This window comes from Ascaphus truei, chromosome 3 (genome assembly GCF_040206685.1).
Source record: "Ascaphus truei isolate aAscTru1 chromosome 3, aAscTru1.hap1, whole genome shotgun sequence".
Classification (NCBI taxonomy): domain Eukaryota; kingdom Metazoa; phylum Chordata; class Amphibia; order Anura; family Ascaphidae; genus Ascaphus; species Ascaphus truei.
This window is the reverse complement of record NC_134485.1, coordinates 382,493,209-382,517,343: the sequence shown is the minus strand read 5'-3', so window position 1 is coordinate 382,517,343 and position 24,135 is coordinate 382,493,209. Positions and strand designations below refer to the sequence as shown.

General features: G+C 46.9%; 1 protein-coding gene across 2 annotated transcripts in view; it reads right to left on the bottom strand.

Moving 5' to 3' along the window:
* The window catches only part of CWF19L2 (CWF19 like cell cycle control factor 2), a 211,498-nt gene extending 187,745 nt beyond the window's left edge, over positions 1–23,753 (bottom strand). For both annotated transcript variants that reach the window (XR_012800018.1, XM_075592377.1), the window contains exons 1-4: positions 23,422–23,753; positions 14,130–14,240; positions 2,417–2,521; positions 982–1,095 (exon numbers count right to left, since the gene is read on the bottom strand). Coding sequence is in view for 1 of the 2 variants with exons in the window: in XM_075592377.1 (XP_075448492.1) it covers positions 982–1,095; positions 2,417–2,521; positions 14,130–14,240; positions 23,422–23,514 (423 nt within the window). In the remaining variant the exon portion in view is untranslated. The remainder of the gene's footprint in view (positions 1–981; positions 1,096–2,416; positions 2,522–14,129; positions 14,241–23,421) is intronic.
* Positions 23,754–24,135: the final 382 nt, after the last annotated feature.

The window sequence follows — 24,135 nt, the reverse complement described above, 5'->3', positions numbered from 1 at the left end:
AAATACTGATTGTGTGCCTGACATAATGGCCACTTCAGTCAGTGTAACCCAGCAGCTAAAATGCATCCTTTTATTACTAAAGTAACATTATCTATTGTTACAGATTGCAGCTCAAACTGCTGGTAATATTTGCAACAAATTAACGCAAACAGAAAATTGTTGCAAATATCTTGCACTGGTGGGGAGGTGGGCTAAAGCCTGTTACAAATACCACAGGATGCTTTAAAACTCATTCATATAGCATTAAGAGTTGAATAAATACAACAACAAATCAGTCACTATTATCTAATACTACAGAACAGATTTATTTTCTTTTTTTAAAACATAAGATTTCATGTTTTGCTGCTTTATAGCTGCAGTTCAAGCAATATCCTACATGTGTGTTTTTGTTTAATAAATCAGTTCTGTACTATGAGAAAATACTTGACGCATTGATTTTTTTTTTTTTTAATTTCAAGATGTTCTAATAATGTAACAAGCATTTTTGTTTCTATAGCAACTATTTACAAAGTCACATCCCCTTCCTGTTCTGAGACAGGCTCTGTCACACCCCTTTTGCCCTCTCTCTAGGAGTAGACCAATTGTTTCTAGTGCCTGCCTGGTCACATGATCTTCCCCACAGAACTTTGCATCTTGGGTAATCTTCTGCCACCCTATCAGTGATATAAAGAATCTCCAAGCCGAATCTTCAGCGATCGATTAAAGTAGAACGGATCGATCGGAAATTTAGCTAATCACTTGTCAGTGTGAAGATTGTATTGATGCACATATTGAATGGGGAAAAAAGACATTTTAAAAACTGCAACTTTAAGAAAATCATGGGGGTTTTTGCAGGGTTTTAACACTAAAAAAATAAAATAATAAAAAAAAATGTAAAGAGCAGGATATATCCAGCCAGCAGTTACCAAGAGAGGCACTCCTGCACAGCTACAATAAGTATAACATTATTAATAAGTCAGCAGTCAAAACAAATATTCTCACCTCAACAACTGGTGGAGCACTTTCTATTTCAGCAGTCTCGTTCCTAATTTTCCAGGCCTTCTCTCTGCTGCCCGACTGTGAGGGGGCGGCCTCAACCCAATCCTCCTCAGAACCCTGCAAACAATTGATACATTATTGAGCACAATGGGACAGAAGTGGTGAGACAGGATGCCCAAGTAAATGTAAAACACTAAGGCTACACTTATAGTGCCGGCTACAGCGATGCAACGTAGTGTCAAAACAAATGTATTGACGCCGTCACGTGCACTTATGGTAGGCGCGATGCGACAGCTTGGTCACGATCGCTGGAAGTCACAATTAGATGTTTCCAGTGACCGCAGTGTGACGTCAGCGTCGCCGGCACAATAAGCGCAGCCTAAGGCCGCGCTTACAGTGCCGGCAACGGCGATGCCGTGTCAAAAATAATGCATTCCCGCTGTCGCATGCGCTTATAGTAAGCGCGGAGCGACGACTTGGTCGCGATCGCTGGAAGTCATCTCAATTTGATTTTTCCAGTCATCATAGCCTGACGTCGTGTTGCCGTCATTATAAGCGTAGCCTAAGGAAAGAGCATTGTTGCCATTAGCAAACTTTGTAACACCATAGGAAAATAGGACAAGTCACCTAATTGAAAGAATCCCTGTAAACTTTAATGTACTTTGATGTGCTTATCTGCTCCTTAACCTGTACCTAGCACATTTCCATGATCTTCCAAACATTCCTGTGTGACAATTTAATTCTGCAACCTACAGAAATGTGCTGTGCATGGCAAATGTAATGTATATTCATTGAACACGAAGTCTGCTTTTATTGCAGCCTTTATGCAACATGATGTAAAAATATACAGTATCACGATGTATTTAAGTTTGAAATAAGAGTCACATCTAAAAACATCACAGCATACCGGCTCTGCCATTATAAATAATAATAATACATGATAGAACTTGCTACCTTAATTAGATTTCTAGGTTTCTTTTTGGCACTTCATTCACAAAAAGATGAATTTATTGCAAGTAATTACATCAGAATGTTCTAAAACTGCAACTATGGGCAATGTGTTATGAAAAGGTCTTTTTTTTTGTTTGTTTTTACAGACTAAAGCTTCAGTATGTTTCCATTAAAAATGTTTTTTTTTTTTAGAAATAGAATTTGACATCACTGACGAAAAAAAAAGACACTTTAATTCTAATACAAGTGCAAACACATTTCATTATATTATATGTTTTCCTTTAAAAATCATCTGTCACAGTAGGATTAATGACACTAGAATTGAAAATTATGGCAGTATAATGATGTCCAGCACTGAAAATAAACATCACACCTCAGGCATTGCAATTTATTTCTATGGCTTCAATTTATTTCTATGGCTTGGAAATTAAATTACAGCATGAGACCACCCTCCTCCCATTCCTATAACCTCGTCAAACCTGCGTACCGGAGAACTCTCACTAGAGTCGTCATTCTTCTCAGGTTTCGGTTTCTTGCTTTTTTTCTTTTTTTCTTTCTTAGCTTTTTTGTGATGTTTCTTTCCAGAATGTTCCTGAAAATAAATGTTTTTTTTATTTTTGAAGTTGGTAAATGGAGATCAATGGAAATAAATGAATAAACATTCCATGTTCCTGTACTGCAAAGCAACAAGAGCAGGCACAGTATTATAGTAACCTTATTTATGGTACACACACACACACACACACTATGATTGACAGACCTAGATGATCTATATCTAAATCTATATGTGGCAGTATGACCAGTGATCAGTGAGAAACAAGACAGTTCGAAGCAGGCGTGTAATTCACTGTTTTATTTTGTCCAGGCTTAAATCAAACGTGTGGGTCCACTGTCCCTTTGAAGCAAAGTAATAAAAACCTACTCTACTAAGGAGGCCAACTAAACAAAGCCAGCTTTTTTTTTTAGCTACTCTACCATCACTGGCCAGCTAAGGTAAGAGTGTAGTCCTTACCCCCACATGTGTAGTAAGACTATAGCACAGTCCTTTTCCCAGGTAGAGTAGATTTGCTGTGTCTCAGGACTCCACGTAGAAAGCCTCCTCTCAGCCCTGTGTGCGAGACACTCGCTGTATTCTCAGGTTGCGTTCTAAATCATGCTCAGGCCAAGTGATTACACTTGAAAGCTACTGCGAACAGAAGTTATCTCCATACTGGGATCAGTGCATGATCTAACCTTATGCTGACAGACAGACAGACCGACAATCTTGGACTGTCACAAATTCAAAACACAAAACCCCAGCAAGCTCTTTTTGGGAGCCCCTGAGCCCCCACAAAAAATATATATATATATATATATATATATATATATATATATATGTATACAAGTGTCAAAAAGGAGTGCTATTGAGCGTGGCATATGTATACAACAGACGGCAGAGTGCTACATCCAACATGACAAAAATACAGTGAAATACTTATATATTCTCTTGAAAAAGGGTCATTTAGTTTAACCCTTTGGCCAAAGCATTGTAAGCTTGCGAGCCATGACAAGACAGACTCTGTTCGCAAGTCCTAACACTACCAGATAAAATACTAATATACCTCTATTAGGATTAAAATTCTCATTTACCTCTATTAGGAGGGAGAAAGACCACATTGGATCTATATCCAGTAGAATGAAAGGACCTACTAACTTGGGAAGTGGGGAGGGGCGGCCTTAAAACCTGGGAAGGAGGAGCCACTAACCTCCAACAGCTGAGAATAGGTTAGCAAAACACAAAACCTAAGCAAGCTCTTTTTGGGAACCCCTGAGCCCCCACAATATATATTATAAATATATATATATATAATATATAATATATATATATATATATATATATATATATATATATATATATATATATATATACACACACACACACAGGTATATCTCAAAAAGGAGTGCTATTGAGTGTTAGTGTTAATCCTAATAGAGGTATATTAGTATTTTATCTGGTAGTGTTAGGACTTGCGAACAGGGTCTGCCTTGTCGTGGCTCGCAAGCTTACAATGCTTTGGCCAAAGGGTTAAACTAAATGACCCTTTTTCAAGAGAATATATAAGTATTTTACTGTGTATTTTTGTCATGTTGGATGTAGCATTGGGCTTCTCTGTCGACTTACCATGCAGTATACCCACTCTGTGTTTCACAAAGAACCTAAACGGTTGAAAGGAACCAACGAGTGACTTTAGGGTTTTGTGCAATGGATCATGGTCCATCTTAATATATAAAATCGAATGGTTAGTGAGGTTAGTGCTATCTGCGGTGAATCTGATTGGTCCTCAGCCTCTGGCCAATCAGATTGCTGTGTGTGACGTCACCCAACTGCCACTCTCCTCGGCTCGCCACACACACACACACACACACACACACACACACACACACACACACACACACACACACACACACACACACACACACACACACACACACCAAATCACCTCTCCCCCCTCCCCAGCGGCATCACCTCTCCCCCCTCCCCAGCGGCATCACCTCTCCCCCCTCCCCAGCGGCATCACCTCTTCCCCCTCCCCAGCGGCATCACCTCTCCCCCCTCCCCAGCGGCATCACCTCTCCCCCCTCCCCAGCGGCATCACCTCTCCCCCCTCCCCAGCGGCATCACCTCTCCCCCCTCCCCGCTCAAAATCACCTCTCCCCCTCCCCAGCTGCATCACCTCTCCCCCCTCCCCGCTCCAAATCACCTCTCCCCCTCCCCAGCGGCATCACCTCTCCCCCTCCCCGCTCAAAATCACCTCTCCCCCCTCCCCGCTCCAAATCACCTCTCCCCCTCCCCAGCGGCATCACCTCTCCCCCCTCCCCGCTCCAAATCACCTCTCCCCCTCCCCAGCGGCATCACCTCTCCCCCTCCCCAGCGGCGCTCACCTCTCCCCCTCCCCAGCGGCGCTCAAACTCACCTCTCCCCCTCCCCAGCGGCATCACCTCTCCCCCTCCCCAGCGGCATCACCTCTCCCCCCTCCCCGCTCCAAGTCACCTCTCCCCCCCCCGGCGGGGGAACAGGCAGCTGCCACGCGGCGCGTAAGATGGCGGACCCCCTTCCTCCCTCGCGGCGCCGAGTCAGAAGATGGCGGTGCCCGGAAGTACTGGTAGGTGTCGCTCCCCCACCTCCGGCGCCAAACGGAACTCAGAAAGGGCGCATCAACTGAGACACGTGTGTGTGTGTGTGTGTGTGTGTGTGTGTGTGTGTGTGTGTGTGTGTGTGTCCACTGCCCCCCCTCCTGTCCACTGCCCCCCCCTCCTGTCCACTGCCCCCCCCCTCCTGTCCACTGCCCCCCCCCTCCTGTCCACTGCCCCCCCCCTCCTGTCCACTGCCCCCCCCTCCTGTCCACTGCCCCCCCCCTCCTGTCCACTGCCCCCCCCCTCCTGTCCACTGCGCCCCCCCCTCCTCTCCACTGCCCCCCCTCCTCTCCACTGCCCCCCCTCCTGTCCACTGCCCCCCCCTCCTGTCCACTGCCCCCCCTCCTCCTGTCCACTGCCCCCCCTCCTCCTGTCCACTGCCCCCCCTCCTCCTGTCCACTGCCCCCCCTCCTCCTGTCCACTGCCCCCCCCTCCTCTCCACTGCCCCCCCCTCCTCTCCACTGCCCCCCCCTCCTCTCCACTGCCCCCCCCCTCCTGTCCACTGCCCCCCCCCCTCCTGTCCACTGCCCCCCCTCCTGTCCACTGCCCCCCCTCCTGTCCACTGCCCCCCCCTCCTGTCCACTGCCCCCCCCTCCTGTCCACTGCCCCCCCCTCCTGTCCACCGCCCCCCCCTCCTGTCCACCGCCCCCCCTCCTGTCCACCGCCCCCCCTCCTGTCCACCTCACCCCCCCTCCTGTCCACCTCCCCCCCCTCCTGTCCACCTCCCCCCCCTCCTGTCCACCTCCCCCCCTCCTGTCCACCTCTCCCCCTCCTGTCCACCTCCCCCCCCTCCTGTCCACCTCTCCCCCTCCTGTCCACCTCCCCCCCCTCCTGTCCACCTCCCCCCCTCCTGTCCTGTCCACTGCCCCCCCCTCCTGTCCACTGCCCCCCCTCCTGTCCACTGCCCCCCCTCCTGTCCACTGCCCCCCCTCCTGTCCACTGCCCCCCCTTCCTGTCCACCGCCCCCCCCCCCTCCTGTCCACCGCCCCCTCCCCTCCTGTCCACCGCCCCCTCCTGTCCACTGCCTCCCCTCCTGTCCACCCCCCCTCCTGTCCATTGCCTCCGTCCCTCCTGTCCACTGTCCGTCCCTCCTGTCCACTGTCCCCCCCTCCTGTCCACTGTCCGTCCCCCCCCTCCTGTCCACTGTCCGTCCCTCCTGTCCACTGTCCATCCCCACCCCCTCCTGTCCACTGTTCACCACCCCCCTCCTGTCCACTGTTCGTCCCTCCCCTCTGGGGAACACGGAGAAAGAGGGAGAGAGAAGGGAGCGGGAAATTTTACTCACGGGCAACGCCAGGTCTCTCTCCCCCTCGCGGCTACAACTCACCTCTCTCCCTCCCCGCCACCGCTCCAACTGGAACAGATGGCGGCGCCCGGAAGGACCCCCTTCCTCCCTCGCGGCGCCCAGTGAGAAGATGGCGGCGCGTGTGTCGCTCCCTCACCCCCCCACTTCTCCCCCCCCCCACCCCCACCTCCCAGAGCACGCTCTCTACGGCTCAACATCCCCGAGGAGCAGGAGGAGGCCGGCAGGGACTTAATGCTGCTAGGTGAGGAAATGCAGGGGGAGGAATCCATGCCTTTGACGCCCCCCCCTGCCTTTGACGCCCCCCCCCCTGCCTTTGACGCCACCCTCCCCTCTCCCTTTGACGCCACCCTCCCCTCTCCCTTTGACGCCCCCTCCCTTTGACGCCCCCCCTCCCTGCCTTTGACGCCCCCCCTCCCTGCCTTTGACGCCCCCCCTCCCTGCCTTTGATGCCCACCCCCTGCCTTTGACGCCCACCCCCCTGCCTTTGACGCCCACCCCCCTGCCTCCGGGCAACGCCGGGTATACATACACCTCTCCTCCCCCCCATCACACTCACCTCCCTCTCCGGCGCTGACTCACCTCCCCTCCCCGGCGCTCACTCCCCCTGCCTTTCACGCCCCCCCTACCTGCCTCCGGCCAACGCCGGGTATACACACACACACACACACACACACACACCTCCTACACCCCCATCACACTCACCTCCCTCCCTGCCGCTCATTCACCTCCCTGGCGCTGACCCACCTCCCCTCCCCGCCGCTGACCCACCTCCCCTCCCCTGACTCCCCTCCCTGGTGCTCCCCTCCCCGGCGCTCCACTCACATCACCTCCCACACACTGACTGACACACACAACTTACTGACACACACACACGCTGACTGATGCACACACACACGCACACTAACTGACGCGCGCACACACACACACTGACTGACACACACACCGACTGACACACACACACACACACACACTGACTGACACACACACACACTGACTGACACACACACACTGACACACACACACACACACACTGACTGACACACACACACTGACTGACACACACACACTAACTGACGCGCGCACACACACACACTGACTGACACACACACCGACTGACACACACACACCGACTGACGCGCGCGCACACACACCCCCACACACACACACTGACTGCCGCACGCGCGCACACACCCCCACACACACACACTGACTGCCGCACGCGCACACACACACTGACTGACTGCCGCACGCACGCATACACTGACGCGCACACAAACCCTGACTGACGCACACACGCACGCACACACTGACTGAGGCACACACACACGCACACACTGACTGTGTGTGCGTCAGTCAGTGTGTGTTTGTGTTTCTGCATCAGACTCACTGACGCGCACGCAAACACACAGTGACTGACGCACACACGCTACATGAAGCTGTAAAGGAGGGAGGGGGGGGACTGGATTGATGTGAATGGGGGACAAACAGAGAGAGGGGGGAGGAGAGAGAGAGGAACAGGAACATTACATCCCGGGCAACGCCGGGTCTCTCAGCTAGTTATTAATAAAAAAAGGTTCTATCCAATATGTACCGTAGTATCTTAAGGTCTCAGCTGCTCATTTACCTGCTATTCTTTTTCAACTGTAGCATAGTCTCTTAGCAGTAACTTATGGCTCAGATATAATACCAGATGCTCTTCATCCCCTACAAACAGGGAGAAACGCTCCAAGACCTACTTCAGACGCATTTAAAAAAAATTCAAAAAGTGTTGTGAAGTCAGGGGCCACTAAGATAGAATTATTAAAAAGTGCGGTACGCAATTCTGCAAATGCTTCTTCAGTGTTACTGTTCCACTTTACTATATCTGGTGTTCTAGCTTTTATCAGATCTGCGAGTGGAACAGCCCATGTTGCAAAGCGCAAATTAAACGCCTGTAGTAGCCAACTATACAAATACACAAAAGACACAGCGCACAATGCTCATAGTGCATTAAAAGTATATTATAACAATAAATCAATAGGGTAAGTATTGTGCGTACATCAATAAAATTCAAATAGGCATGTTAGGGGTGAGCTACCCATACACCAACACTGTGGACCGGATCAGATGTCATCAGCAGGTACTGAAGCTGTTTTGTGATGCCAGGTTCCAAATCGATCGGTGGAGGGTCTTTTAAGGTAACCACTACGTGGCTAAACAGTGTCCAGCATCCGCAGTTCACATAAAGACAGTCCTGTCCCACGGATACACACGGTGGTTTGTAGTACTCTCTCTAACCTCCATCGCGGCACTTCCGGGTTATGACGTCATCGCTCAAAGGTAGCGCTGCTCGCGTGACAGTTTCTCTCCGGTGGCACGATCAACCAGCATAGACAGGGTAGATAAAGTCTCATAACACTCGTCCTTCCAACGCGTTTCGAAACCGTATAGGTTTCTTCATCAGGGAATAAAGAATGGTAAAACAGCCTGCATTGAAATACCCCACGCTTGTAGCCCATTGGTTCATAACATGAACGTCCCAGCCAATGGGATAGCAGCACGGGGAGGTCAGTCCTTACAAAAAACTATTCAACAACAACTTTATTCATCATAAACATTCTCTATGTTTACTGAATTATCACTTCACGTGTGTGATTTTGTTAAATAGCTGCGCACTTTTTTTCCTTCACCCAGTAGCCAACTATGCCTTAAGAATGTCCGGATCGGCTTCTTACCAAGCAGACGTGGCCAGTTTTCAATAGGCTCTAATTTGACTTGGGGCTTTACCATCTCCCACCCCACAACATAGCCAAGGTATTTTGCCTCTGCCATAAGTTTAGCATGGTTGGCTGTAAGACCTGCTTTCCTAATGATTTCCAGTACTGTCTCTACCTGTTGTACTTAGGAATCCCCGTCTTGGCTATGGATAACATCATTCAAGTATGCAGGCCATAACTATTTATTCATTAAACTTTGAAAGATTGCAGGGGCTCCACTAAGGTGAAAGAGTAAGACTACTGCATACTGATTAAGGCCTTTCGGTGTTGCAGAGACGGTTTTTGTAATTTTCTTTTCAGATTCCGTTAGTGGAATTTGCCAATAATTTGTGAACTTAAGTATGCTTATCCTTAAGAATCTAGCCTTTGCTAATCTTTCAATTAGCTCATCAATTCGAGGTATGCAATTTTCTGTATTTGCCCAAATATAGTGCTATGTTTTTTCCTAACAATGTCCTTCCGAGAACTGTACTCGTATTATATGCGCAGCCTAACACCTTTTATTTTTCATGTACTGTAGAACACCTTAAAAACATTAGGGTCGTATTATGTGCGAGGCCGTACTATAGTCGGGCCAATACGGTATATCAAATTTAGAGACTTCATTGACTTTCCTGTAGTTATTTCATAATCATACAGACCCATCTGGTTTAGACACATGGACGATGGGACTGGACCATTGGCTGTGCGATTCCTCAAGTTGTTCCCGTAACAAAGTTCTGTAGCTCTAATGAAAGGTATGTTGAGCACGTTTAGGTACGTGTCTATGAAATAGTACGAGAGGTAAGACAGAAGGGTCTGTGGTGAGGTTAGAGCCAGTGGGGTAGGTGGGGGGGGGGGGGTAAGATTGTAGAAGGACAGCCGAGATAGATTAGCTGTATCTTTACTTTTATATGGTATAGCAGACTCCAGGAGTTGATCATTATACATTTATGAAACTTTTCTCTCAGAGCACTAATAGGTTCTCCAGCTTGTTGCGGTGGACATTATCACAGTAGCTCCTTCACCACACTGATATCAGCACCGTTTCTGAGAAATCCCATAGTTTAGGTGCATTATACTGCTAAAGAGCAGACAATACAGCAGCAGCACTACACGTAGGCCACCTGGGTTTGATCCTGCACCTCAGCCCTTATAGTGTACAGCTGTGTTTTATGCTATTACCAGTACTCTCCCCAGTATCCCTTTAACAAGTGACAGCATGAGTAATAGGGAAATGGTGCCTTGTCACAGAGACTTTGGGAAGTGTGCTTAAGGCCCCGTTCACACAGCCCGCTACACGACGTGCGCGCGTTCGTCACAGATGCCTGGCGGCCAATGGTAGTGTTCAGTATTGAAACTACCATTGGCTGCAAAGTGCGGCACCAACGCTGCTGCAGTTGCGGGAGTCTTTTCAATCTGTGATCTCCGGCTGCAGCAGCGTGACGTCAGTTTCAGCAGCCAATCAATGCCCAGACGTTTTACATTGATTAGCTGCTGAAATTGTGGGGACGGCAGTGGGGACGGGGACGACGATGGGACGGTAAACTAAAATAAATACAAATAAAACTAGCTTCAGGGACACGGAGACATGGGTTTCGGGTCTGATCTGTGCTGGGGGGGCTACGCAGCAATTCACCCAATATCTGACAGCCACAAACTGCATCTGTAAACAGAAAGCATCTTCCGTGTGGAAATAGGACAGGATTGGTAGGAATCTGTAGGGAAACACAAACTCTCATCCTCCCCCCGCCCGCTCCCCCGCATCATTCCGCATCATTCCGTTTGCTGGGGATGATCAGCATTTTATTACACAAATCAGCAACTGTATCTCCTAGATTTGTATTACATAAAAACAATGAATAAATTAGTAGTTAGGACCCACACTATCCTATGTTGTGTTCCACTAATCATATAACATGGTGCGACTAATCTATATACTGTTTTAAGCACTTTGAATCACACACACTAACACCTCCCCACATTTAGATTCATTTATTTTTAGCCAATATTACTTTTATTTGTATGATATTAATGTTACATTTCACCACACTAGTAGTGTGCTTCAGTATTTATATTCAAGCTCCCAGTGCTGAACCCATTTATCAATCATCTTTCTTGTCCATTAATAAAGTTACATCAAAGTTAGGACTGTTAGTTGATCAAAATCCTCTTTTTGGTTTTTGTGTACGATGCCTCGATCACCCCCAGCTCAAGTATTTTCATTACCTCCATCAGAATTGCTTCCCTTTTTGTTTCTGGGATTCTACGCGGTTTTACCTTAACCGTTACTCTTGTTTCTGCGACTGTCATGAGCACGCGAGTGCTCCCTGGTATAGTTAAGACGCCATCTATTTATTTTGATCATTTTTGCTGCTTCCTACTGTTGGTCAGGAGAGACCTGTCAATATTTTAACCTCTGGGTTTTGAGTACCCTTTTCAACCATCACATACTGTATGCTTCCCTAAAGCAGGTTTATATGATAGCCCTGCATTACTTTTCTGCGACCTGGCTGTATGATTATTTTGCTATGATTTTGGAGGCAGTATTGCACAGTGGAATAGCCTCTGGGTAGCGTGTGGCATAATCAAGTATTACTAGAATATATCGATAAAGTTTAGCTGATTTTTTCCATAGGACCCACCAAGTCAATGAAAAGTTATTTTCAAATGGGACTTCTATAATGGCCCTGGGTATTAATGGAATTCTTAGATGGCGTTTAGCAGCTGCAAATTAACAGTCTGGACATGAGGTGCTGAATCTTTTTACTGCCTCAAAACCCCAGCCAGATAAAGGTACTCCGGATTCTCGCCAGCGTTTTCTCAGCCCCAGGTAACTTCTCAGCAAGTATGGGCCAAATCTAAAAAACTTTCCTCGCATAAGAACTGGGAACCAGCAACTGTTCCATCCAGCACTTCAGATTCATTTAGTAATGCTACTTGTAAGCTTTTAGAACCCCTTTCTTTGTCCTCCCTTCTTTCACGTCATTTTGCGCTTTTGACATTTCTCAAAATACATCAGGATGGATGAATGGAAAAAACAATAAGTGGACTTTCACTTGTGGACTGAGGTTCAATGTTCAAGGTTGGAGGATGGTTCAGTCAGGGGAAACCAAGCCCGAAACAAGGCTTTAAAACCTGGAATATTAGAGTCTAGAAATAGAGGTTATGGTAATTTTGATATGACAACAGCTGCTGTTTGGTCTGCCCAGAAAGGCCTACCTCTACGAGAGCAGTAAAGTATTGTAGTGTGCTCCCATGTGCATGGAGTATCCAGACCTTTTATTGGGGACGCAATTGGGTTGGCTTAATCAGATATCAAGAGACCAATATAATGTTAATCCCGGAGTCCACAAGGGCCGCTGCTGGTTTCCTATTTAACATAACTAATGTGCAAGACAAGCATGGTTCTACTCAAGTATCCCACTCAAAACATACCAGTCTATCAAAATCGCCAAGTTAGGGCTTCAGGTTTTTACATCACGACACTCAAAACCTGTCATTAGGGGGGAAGAGGGGTGGCGGATTTCTTTAAGTACTAGTGACCACACCTCCATCCCGAGTGTCTTCAGCGCCCCCAAACCATGTCCCAGTCTCTTGCACATCCATATTCAGTCCACAATGGGAAAAAAATAAAGATAAAATGTCTGAGGTCAAAGAAAACAAGTCCTTTCTGTGGTGTATATATATCCAACTTGGCTTCAAAACATAAAACAATAATTCCATGAGTCACTACAGTTTTACGATACACATGCAGCTCCGAGCCCAACTGCCTTGGTTTGGTCCCATTACTTCACAACAGTTTGCAAGTTACTTATAGCGTCAATCTTTCTTTACTGCAGCAATGGGAGATAGCATTTAATTTATAGGTATGCCTGAGAGATGGATATAGCACTGTTTTATGTTTCTGGATAAAGAACCAGAGGGACTGTAATGTGGATCTTTTATTAAACTGTCAACTATTTCACACATACACACACAAAAATGTACTTAAAGGTGCCCAACTATTACTGCCTAAACAAATGGTATTTAGTAGATCAGTCACAATCTGTACGTGTTTAAAATATAGTTATAAAAACATTATGTTTCACATAACGGATAAGAAGCATAATCAGCAAACTCCAACTTATTACTTCCTATAAAAGTGCAAACTCTTTAGGAAAGGTGCTTTTTGTTGATGCAGATGTTATGTCACTTCGATGACCTTGCCACACTGTTAGGTAATGAATTACAATACTGTTGGGGCAGCAACACGAGTTATTGGCCATTGGAAATTTAACAGCGAACACTCAAAACAGATGATACTAAACAGATAAATGAAAGTTTGCTGCTAAAATTTTATTTTAACCAATTGGATAGTTTGCTATACAATCTATAACATTTTTTTTTTAAATCTTAATCACAATTTGTTTTTTATTGGTTCATGAACCAATGTGATGAAAACTGTATTAAACTTTAAAAAAAAAAAAAATTTTTAAACTATCCAAGGTAACAATAAATATTATTTTGAGTGCTGAACATGATGAAATGGTTAACTGAAAACAGGATACATAAAAAAAAGTTTTAAAAATCATTCAACAACCTTTTCAATGCAGAATCTTGATATTTGCGTTTTTTGTGCAATGCAGGAGGGCCCCAGTCATGCGGCGGGTTCCGTTCTAAGGACCCGCCACAAAGCGAAAATCGCCGGAAAGTGGAACCGGCGATTGCTCCGTTCTACGCATGCGCAACATCGGCAAAACCCCCCATTTTGCGCATGCGCGACCCCAGACCGGTCCGTTCTGCGCATGTGCAGAAATGTCGCCCCCCTTCTCAGTACCGCCGTATCGCCGAAAAGCGGAGCGCCGAGAAGTGGGGCCTTGCTGTATAATATTTGAGAACCGGCTTGGAAACTGGCATTTTAAGTGCATCATGCAGCTTTCCAACAGAATTAATGGAGAGCTATACAAATTCACTTTGTACAGGTATACTGAAAAAAACATCACCTGTTGTAATTCTTCTAATCGCTCGTTTACGTCGCTCAGCATCCACGTGTCCTCCCCTCGCAGGCGCTTCTGTTCTTGTCGCCGCTCTTCCTTTTCATGCTCACATTTAGCCTGAATTAAGCAAAACAGTACATAATATTAAATACAATTTGCCAATGTTTTGGTCAGCCATACATAATATAGGTCAAAAACTACAACATTTGCTTGGGGTGCGCAAAGAATCAAATAAATGTGATTTTGCCGCGTGACAGTCGGGTCACGTGTGCGGTTCAGGAAATGAGTAAACCGCACACGTGACGCCAACCGCGCAATGCCTCCCGTCGCGCAATCCAACAGGTGAGCGTGACGCCACGGGCTAGCGCGCGGGCACCATGGATGGAGCCTAATGCAGGCTCTCAAGCCAGCATGGCATTTTTTCTTCCACCCCACTATTGCCAGCTCTGTGTATCAATGTGTATGTCCTCTCCTCCCACAAATGTTACTGCATTAGGAGCCTTGTTGGGCATATTCACAGAGCAGGTGTGCGTGTATAAGGGGAGGGCAAGAGGGTGGTATGCCTAAGAAGAGGTGCAAAAAAGAATGGGGCAAGTGTGGTGTATGTGGAGGGAGTAAATTGTCTGTATGTTTGAAGCAAGGGGGAGCGTGAGTGGGGCGTGCATGGAGAATGAAAAGAGTGGGGCGTGCATGTCGACTCTTAGGTTGAATAGGTTGAACTTGATGGACGTACGTCTTTTTTCAACCTCATTTACTATGTAACTATGTGTATGGAGTATGAAAGGAGTGGGGTATGAAGAGTGTGCTATGTGAAAAGGGATGCAGGTTAAATGTGGAGAAAACAGATAAGTGTGCTCTGGAGTGTGTCGATAATAAGGCTGAATATAAACTGTGACAAGGGGGTGAATGTGGCGTGTGTTGAGCAGGGCAAGTAGGAATTGTCAGAAAAGGTGTGGAGTGTATAAGTAGAGGGCGAGTGTGGTGCGTGTGTGAGCTGGAAGGGGTGAGGTCTGATGAACAGGGAGATTTCAAAGCCCCGAGATTTCAAACATCCTCCAGTGGTGTCCATGCTCAAAAGGTTGAGACCCACTGGTCTACATTGGAAGAGCACAATCTTGTACTAGTGAAACTGCTTATTCGCTCTACAACTACTAGTTCCGCTTGGTCTTCACTGAAGATAGATTTCTTATTGAAGCCCATTAATGTTTGAACATAGGGTGTGACAAGCCAAAGTTAGATAAGTTTAGCCAATATTTGAACACAAATTGGGTACTTCAATATGTTCCAAAGTGGCCGGTTGGTACGTTATCGGATAAAACCTCCCAACGAACAGCAAATTGTGTTTTCAGTCAATAATGGTCTGAACAGCTGCTTTGGATCATATTGAATTATCCCCCAAGAGTCGTCTTTCTGCTATGCATAATTTATGGTGATACTATTCCTAGTTATCCGTCTATGACTGTGGATACACTGTTTTAGTTATTTGTATTTTGCCTTCACTTGTAATGCTCACTTCCAGTGTTTACTTTAATAGACTAGAAACAGGACAGTGTTTTTTTGCAAACTCTTTTTAATGCCCCTTCCGACCTGGCAGACTTCTTTGACACAGAAAAAAACACTAGACCGGTTTCAGGCACAATTTTTGATACATCACATAATATTGAGCAGACTATCTCCTAGGTTCTCCTTTAACCACTCCCCAAAATGCTTACTGGCAAAGGTGGAGCTGAATTTGAGTCACTTTCATACACTGGCACAGAAACAAGTGAGGCAGAGTCAATATGATGCAATTTGCAACCGTTTTTGGAGCACTACTCCTGTTTCCAACACTTGATACATATTCCCAAAGGTCTCCTTTTACAGAAAGGCTCCATCTTATGTGCCTTTTAGTTTCATTGACCAATACAATTAATAAATGATTAAGATATCCTTTCACACAACGGATGTCCTTGATGTGTGACACCATTTGAGAATCGACAAGTATCGGGGGTGTTTAAAGAGCACAAAAAAGTCATCACGAACTTGTTTACTGTATGTGTGTTAGTTTAAGCACCAATATGGCTGTCCTGACTTTCTTCACCCAATGTTTTACAAAGTGGCAGAGTTCAAAGTTCTAAAAGTTATATCAGTCCTGTGAAATGTTACTTCATTGTAGGTTATGACAACTTTTAAGGGACCAACATTAGAGTCCACCATAGATGAGATGATTGTATACACAGTGATCAAAGTGTGAAAATACTAGGGAGTAACTCCACTTTCTATTGAAAGCAAAACTTTATTTATTGTAGATAGCTTACCTCCTTTCTAAACATAAATATTGCATAAATCTTTCTAAAATATGATTCAAATAGATTTTCCAAATCTTATACTATATAATTGAAAGCACTGTATGCCTGCCTGCCTGCCTGGATGTCCGGTGTCCCTAGGGGAAATCTCATTGGTCCCTTGGCCCGCCCCCGCACACCTCTCATTGGCCTGAGGCGGAGTGACGGGCCAAAGGACACACAGGGACACACACACACACACACAGGGACACACACACACAGACACGGACACGGACGGGGACGGGGACACACACACACAATCCCCTTCCGGTGCCCCTCACTCTCCCCCGTCAGCTGGACCGCACCTCAACTTCCACACACCCCCCCCCCCCCCCCCACCCTCCCTGTGCCCGAACTTACCCGGAGTCCCGTGTACACACACACACACACATTCCCACCCCCCCCCCCAAGCTCACACACACCTCACACCCCCCCAAGCTCATCCCCCCCCAAGCTCACACCCCCCCACCCCCCCAAGCTCACACCCCGGCGCCGCTACAGTCAGCGGGGGAGCGGAGCGAGCGCCCGGGACACACGCGGGGGAGCGGCCACAACACGCGGCCTCCCGTCTCACATCCACGTGGGAGCGGCCGGATGAGTGATGCAGCGGCCGGATGAGTGAGGCAGCGGCAGGACGGGTGAGCTCCCCCCCCCCTCCACATGCTACGTGCTGCTCTCCCCCCTCCACATGCCCCGTGCTGCTCTCCCTGCAGCTTCCCCCCCCCCCCCTCCACATGCCCTCTGTCCGGCTCCGGTCTGATCCCTGCCCCTCCATACCAGATGACTGCAGGGTCCGTCTCCCGGCCTGCACGAGGAAGATGCTGCCGACTGCAAGGTAAGCAGCTCCCCCCCCACACATTCCTTCAGCTCCCCCCCCCCCCAACACATTCCTTCAGCTCCCCCCTCATCCCTCCATACACACACACACACACTAATATATATATATATATCTCTATACATAAATATATATATATACATAAATATATATATATATATATATATATATAGATATATAGATATATATATATATCTATATATACATACACATACACAGAGACACACATACACAGAGACACACACACACAGAGACACACACACACACATAGATACAAACACATACAGAGTCCACACACACACACACGTACGCACACAGACGTAGGCACACACACGTAGGCACACACACGTAGGCACACACACGTAGGCACACACACGTAGGCACACACACGTAGGCACACACACGTAGGCACACACACACGTAGGCACACACACACGTAGGCACACACACACACACACACACGTAGGCACACACACACACACGTAGGCACACACACACACACACGCACATGTAGACACACACATGTAGACACACACACAGATGTAGACACACACACACGTAGGCACACACACACACACACACACACATGTAGGCACACACACACACACGTCGACAGACACACACACACACGTCCACAGACACACACATGTAGACACACACACACACGTAGACACACACACATGTAGACAGACACACACACACATGTAGACAGACACACACACACACACATGTAGACAGGCACACACACACGTACACAGGCACACACACACACACACGTACACAGACACACACACACACACACACCTATACATACACACACCTATACAGACACACGTATACACACAGACACACGTATACACACACACACGTATACACACACACACACACGTATACACACACACACGTATACACACACACACACGTATACACACACACACACGTATACACACACACGTATACACACACACACACACACACAACTGGCATTCTCGGCTCCCAGCCCCCATCAACACCATCAGCACCCACACATCGGCACCTTTGCACCTCCCCCATCGGCACACCCACATCCGCACCCCCACATCAGCACCAAACCCTCCCAAATCAGCACCCCCATACAAATCACCATCAGTACAGCCACAGCAGCACTACCACCGCACATGCCACACCCACACCACAAACATCCCGGGCAACGCCGGGGCTCTCAGCTAGTTGTTAATAAAGTTAGTCATGCACAGTTTCACTGCATTGTTGCAAACCCACAGGTCTCCTTCAAGTGTATTGTGAGATTTGAAAAACTTCACACCCTATAATTCAATCTACGAAGAACTGTTACCTTGGTTCCCTAAAAGGAGTCCATGGGGCACCAAGGAAAAGGGCATCTTCGTGCTGGGCGCAAAGCAGCAGAAACCAGAGGAATCTCAACAAAAAGCAGCCCCTCATCCTCCCAAGATCACAAATTCCATTACATACCCAAGGAGGATACAGATATCTTCATTGTTTTGTCAAGGGGTGAAGGGATTACATTTTCTATTGTTTATTAGATGTACATACATACATACAACATTTCAATTCTTGGGAGCCCTCTGGAAAACACTAGTGGAATACATTTACTTTCTCAGTAAATAAAAATATCACTTGCGAGCACATTCACATGTCTCAGACAGGTCAGCAACCCCGCATTTCATCTACTCTCTCAGAAGTCATATGATTACATAGCAGACATCAAGTTCCTGTTGTCCAATTATGCAACTAATACTTTGTATAAAAAACAAATTGTACAAAAATCAATAACTACAAGTATATAGTCTCCCTGTAAGAGAAGGGTTGTGAAGTCAGAGACAGGTGAGAAGGTCCCATAAGGAAAGCGATGACAAGACGGCAGAACTTGATAGCATGGAGGCTTCTGTGTAAGGTGGGTGAAAGGAGGCTGTGTAATTAGATATGAGTGGTTGAGTTAAATGAGTAAAGGTGTGTAAAATTTGGACAATGTGTTGGGTAAGGAGGTTGCATGCAAAAGAGACCATCGCACAATAAGCTATCTTGCCACCAACAGCGATAGCTGCTGTCTTTAGTCACATGATTTAATGTAAAAAAAAGTGCACACATTTGGGGGGTGGGGGAGATTACCTTCCCTTCGTCAAGAGTAAGGAGAAGGGATTGAATCATGTGATTAAAGAGAGCGGGCATCCCCGTTTGTGGCAAAATATCCTTCGTGTGGTGCTCTCTTTTGCATGCATCTGATTTGGAGGTGGCTTGAGTGTGGGATGCCGTTCTGATCAACCAAAACTGAGCCCAAACCACATGTAATACAATATACACATACTAAGGTGAAGTGTTCCAGTATAGAGTTGCTTGAATATTACTTAAGACAGCAATGGCAAAGAGGATACAAAGAACTTTGTATTTGCAGCTGCATTTAATCTGAACCCCTTCAGTTTACATCTGCGTCACCCCAAAGGCGGAAAGGGTGTGAGTGGTTTGGTGATGTTAAAGATTCTCTATTTCAATCTGAAACTCACCAGCCCTTTTATCCCCTGTACCCAATTTCCCAACTCTATCTGCCCATTAAATGTCTGAATTGACTGTATAACCCTGTTCTTTTAATGTAACCATGTATTCTTATAACTCTGTGCCCAGGACATACTTGAAAACGAGAGGTAACTCTCAATGTATGACTTCCTGGTAAAACATTTTTATAAATAAAAGTAGTGGGTAAAATAAGGGATTTCAATTATTTGTAATCAGGAGACTGTATAAAGTGTGACATTATGAAGTTGGTGTTACGTAGGAGGACATTGATGTGAGGTATGTGGATAGTGGAGTGGGTTAGATGAAAGGGTTGGTAAGATGTGATCCAGGAATGTAAGTTAAGAGATCAGGAGGTGGTGGCTGAAAAGCAGAGAGCTGGGAGTGTGAGGGCTAGTTGGTGCCCTCAGATATTTAGGGGCCTATGCAGTAAGCATTCATAAGCCACTTATCGCCCAAAATGCCTACTGCTATTCAGTAAGCGTCGATAAGTGAACGATAACGGCCTGAATCGCCCAAACAAATTTTGTTCAAAACCAAATCGCAGAGTGAGCGGCAATAAGCCACTTATCGTCTGAATGTTCAAACTCTTTCAATTCTAGTAGCCGAGAGTAAGTTATCGACGCCTATCGCGGCTCTAGAATGGCGATTTTCTCCCCAAATCCAAACGTCAGGAAAAGTTGGCGTCGATAAGGCGGCAAAACGGGACTTAGAAAAAAATCAGACCTTTTTCCTGCCTCGGATTGATGCCGGGGTCTCCGGAGCTGATACCCATCAATACCAGCATCGGAGACCCCCGGCATGAATCCCATGCAATAACAATGCATTTACAGCCCAGTTCATTGTTAAACACCCGTGCCAGGCTTAGGCTGCGCTTATAGTGCCTTGCGACGGTGACGCTGCTCCGAAACAAATACATTGACTCCGTCGCAAGCGCTTATAGTAAGCGCATCGGAGCGACCAAAATTTTAAGACGGGTAAATTAGATTTTTTTTGAGACAGTCACCACATGTGTCTCTAAACCAATCAAATTGCGCGGCCCGCTCCTTTTAGTGACGTCACTGGCCTTGACGCCAGCGATGTCGCTAAAAATCAAATTACAACTTTCGCCAGTGGCAACAGGTGACGTCATCGGTCCCGTCGCCAGCACTATAAGCGTGGTATTATTGTGGGTAGCAGGGGAGGGTGAAGGGGGTATTTGTACCCTAAAGTATTTTTATTTATTGAATTGGTGTGTTTTTGAATGTTTTATTATTGTGTCTTTTGTGCATTAATGTATTTTGATTAGGGTGCCCATTGAGTGCTATAGTGGCTTATCATGCCCATATTATTATATGGGTATGATGTACCACTATGCAACTCAATGGGTACAGGGTGGGCATAGTGGATCCGGGGTGGGTGGTTAGGCCTCCAGGGTGGGTAGTGGGGCAGGGTGGGTTAACCCCTTAATTACTGTAGCGGTTATTAACCGCTAAGATGATTAAGGGGTTAGGGGCCATTAGAATGTATATATTATGTATGTATGCTTTCTGGCAACAGAGGACAGGGACCTGCAGTATCCTGACAAGGACGCCCTTCATATTTGCTGTGGTAATTAGAACTGTACTTATTAACTTTATGCTGGATAATGTTGTGTTTAATAATGGGCAAATAATCTATTATCCATATCTGGATAATAGTTATTTTGCACGTTACTGTACTGTATGTGTTTTGGAGGTTGGGGGGGGAGAGGGGGTATTGATTTAAATGTAGTACATGTTTTATTTTTTACATACAGGTTTGTTACCGCAGGGCTGCGGGGACCAATGGAACCACCTGAGGACCCCCGGACACCCACAGGTACCACCTGCGGACCCACGGGGCACACCTGTGGGGAAGAACTGGGGGCCCCACAGCTGTGGGGGCCCCACGGACCCACAGGGAACACCCGAGGGACCCCAGACCTCCGTGGGAACCACTCGAGGGCCCCCAGACACCTGTGCGGATGACCCAGGGGCCCCCAAACACCCGCGGGGACCACCCGTGGACCCCATTGGGGCCCACCTCGAGGCCCCCATTGGGGCCCACCTCGAGGCCCACGGCGCCTAGCGGGGACCACCCAGGGGCCCCCAGACACCCGTGGGCCCCCCCCGGGGTGCACTGTGGGGCCTGCAGACACCGGCCGGACCCACCAGGGACCCCCGTCAGCCTGGGGTATTAATCCTGTATGTTAAAAAATAAACCCTGGTTTTACAGTATGGGGGGCACGGGGGGGGGTGGGTGGTATATTGGTGCTTACTAAATATTTTTTAATACACATTTTATTCCTAGTGTAGATGAGCAGGGGGTCTCTGGAGCAAAACCGCGTTGGCTTGAGGTCCGGGGACCACCTGCTTCCCGAGATACAGGCCCCGTTAGGGGTGCCAGTATCTCCTATGCAATGAAATGTCCGAATCACGTGTCGCGGGAATCCAATGCATAGGAGATACCGGCACCCCATAACGAGGCCTGTATCTCGGGAAGCAGGGGGTCCCCGGACCTCAAACCAACGTGGTTCTGCTCCAGAGACCCCCTGCTCATCTACACTAGGAATAAAATGTATATTAAAAAACAAATTTCCAGTGAGATTTTCGCTGGAAGAGGCGACTCTCTCTGAGGAGCTCTCACTGCAGCAGAAATGAATCGCCGGGTTAGGCCTTTTCAGAGGGTCGATCCTATCGCTGGCGGCAACTCGCCCGTTTTGAGAATTTTGCTATGACAGGTAATCGAGGCTTTCTGAATACCGTGATAGAAACGCTCCAAAAAACGGCGATATAAATGGCCCAGCGATTTTTTTTTTATAAACTTTTACTGCATAGGCCCCTTAGGTGGTGTTGCTGGGCAAAGTTGTGTTGGTGATATTTGGTGTATATAGTTGATGCTGCTGGCCATGCTGTGTTGATACTATTTGGTATATAGTTGGTGTTGCTGCTATTAGGTATATACTGTAGTTGCTGCTGCTGGCTCATGTTGCTATTATTAGGTACTGTATATAGTTGGTGCTGCTGGCTGTGTTGTGTTGGTGCTATGGAGGTATATAGTTGATGCTGCTGGCTTTGTTGATGCTATGAGGTATATAGTTGGTGCTGCTGGCTGTGTTGATGCTATGAGGTATATAGTTGGTGCTGCTGGCTGTGTTGATGCTATGAGGTATATAGTTGATGCTGCTGGCTGTGTTGATGCTATGAGGTATATAGTTGATGCTGCTGGCTGTGTTGATGCTATGAGGTATATAGTTGATGCTGCTGGCTGTGTTAATGCTATGAGGTGTATAGTTAATGCTGCTGTCACATGTTGGTGCTATGAGTTATATAGTTGGTGCTGCTGGCTGTGTTGGTGCTATGAGGTATATAGTTGGTGCTGTGAGGTATATAGTTGGTGCTGTGAGGTATATAGTTGGTGCTGTGAGGTATATAGTTGGTGCTGTGAGGTATATTGTTGGTGCTGTGAGGTATATAATTGGTGCTGTGAGGTATACAGTTGGTGTTTCTGGCCACGATGTTGTGGTGAAGTTGCAAGTAATTAATAGGATTGTTGGCCTGTGCCCCGCAGCTGTATTCCCTCCTCCTTCTGACACAGAGTAACACGCTGGTACCTTGCTCAGCAACTGCTCCCGCGCCCTCCTCTTACTCTCCTTCCTCTCCTTAATACTGCTCGCACTTTCAAAACTGGCTCCATATTCCGCCATCACTCCGCTGCCGTAAAGTGAGCGCTCTAGTACCAGCGCCGTATAACGTCACGAACAGCTGTCAGACTGTCGCAAAATTCCCCCGGACTGTGCCTTGTGTCACCACACACGCCGGTACGTTTTTTTCTACGTAATTTAAACCGATTACTGGGACAGGAGCTACGATATGGTCTATGGTTTATGTCAAAAACGTCATGTGTACTCGGCGTAGGAGCGTCGCCATCTTGGTGCACCCGGAAGTGAAGAGGAAGGCAAGAGGCGGAGTTGCAATCTCCAGTCCCTTCATTCCCACTATCATGATTATAATACTTCACCAGGACAGGGATGGTAAATAGGACTGAGTCTTGTTATTTATACAGTCCAAAACATGACCCAAAAAAAACAAATAACAGTTATCTGAAATATATGTTTATAGCAGGTGATTCGTTTACTCTTTTTTAGAAATGTCAAACATAAGTATTTATTTATTTTTTAAATGTAAAGTTTAGACATTGAAGAAGTTAGTAGTTATCAATTTCAGTTCATAATGTAAATAGATTTATTAGCACCTCCTTCATAACAAATAAGAAACTAAAATGCAGAAAAGGAAGCGGTATTTAAAAGCCACCTTAAGGTTAAAGT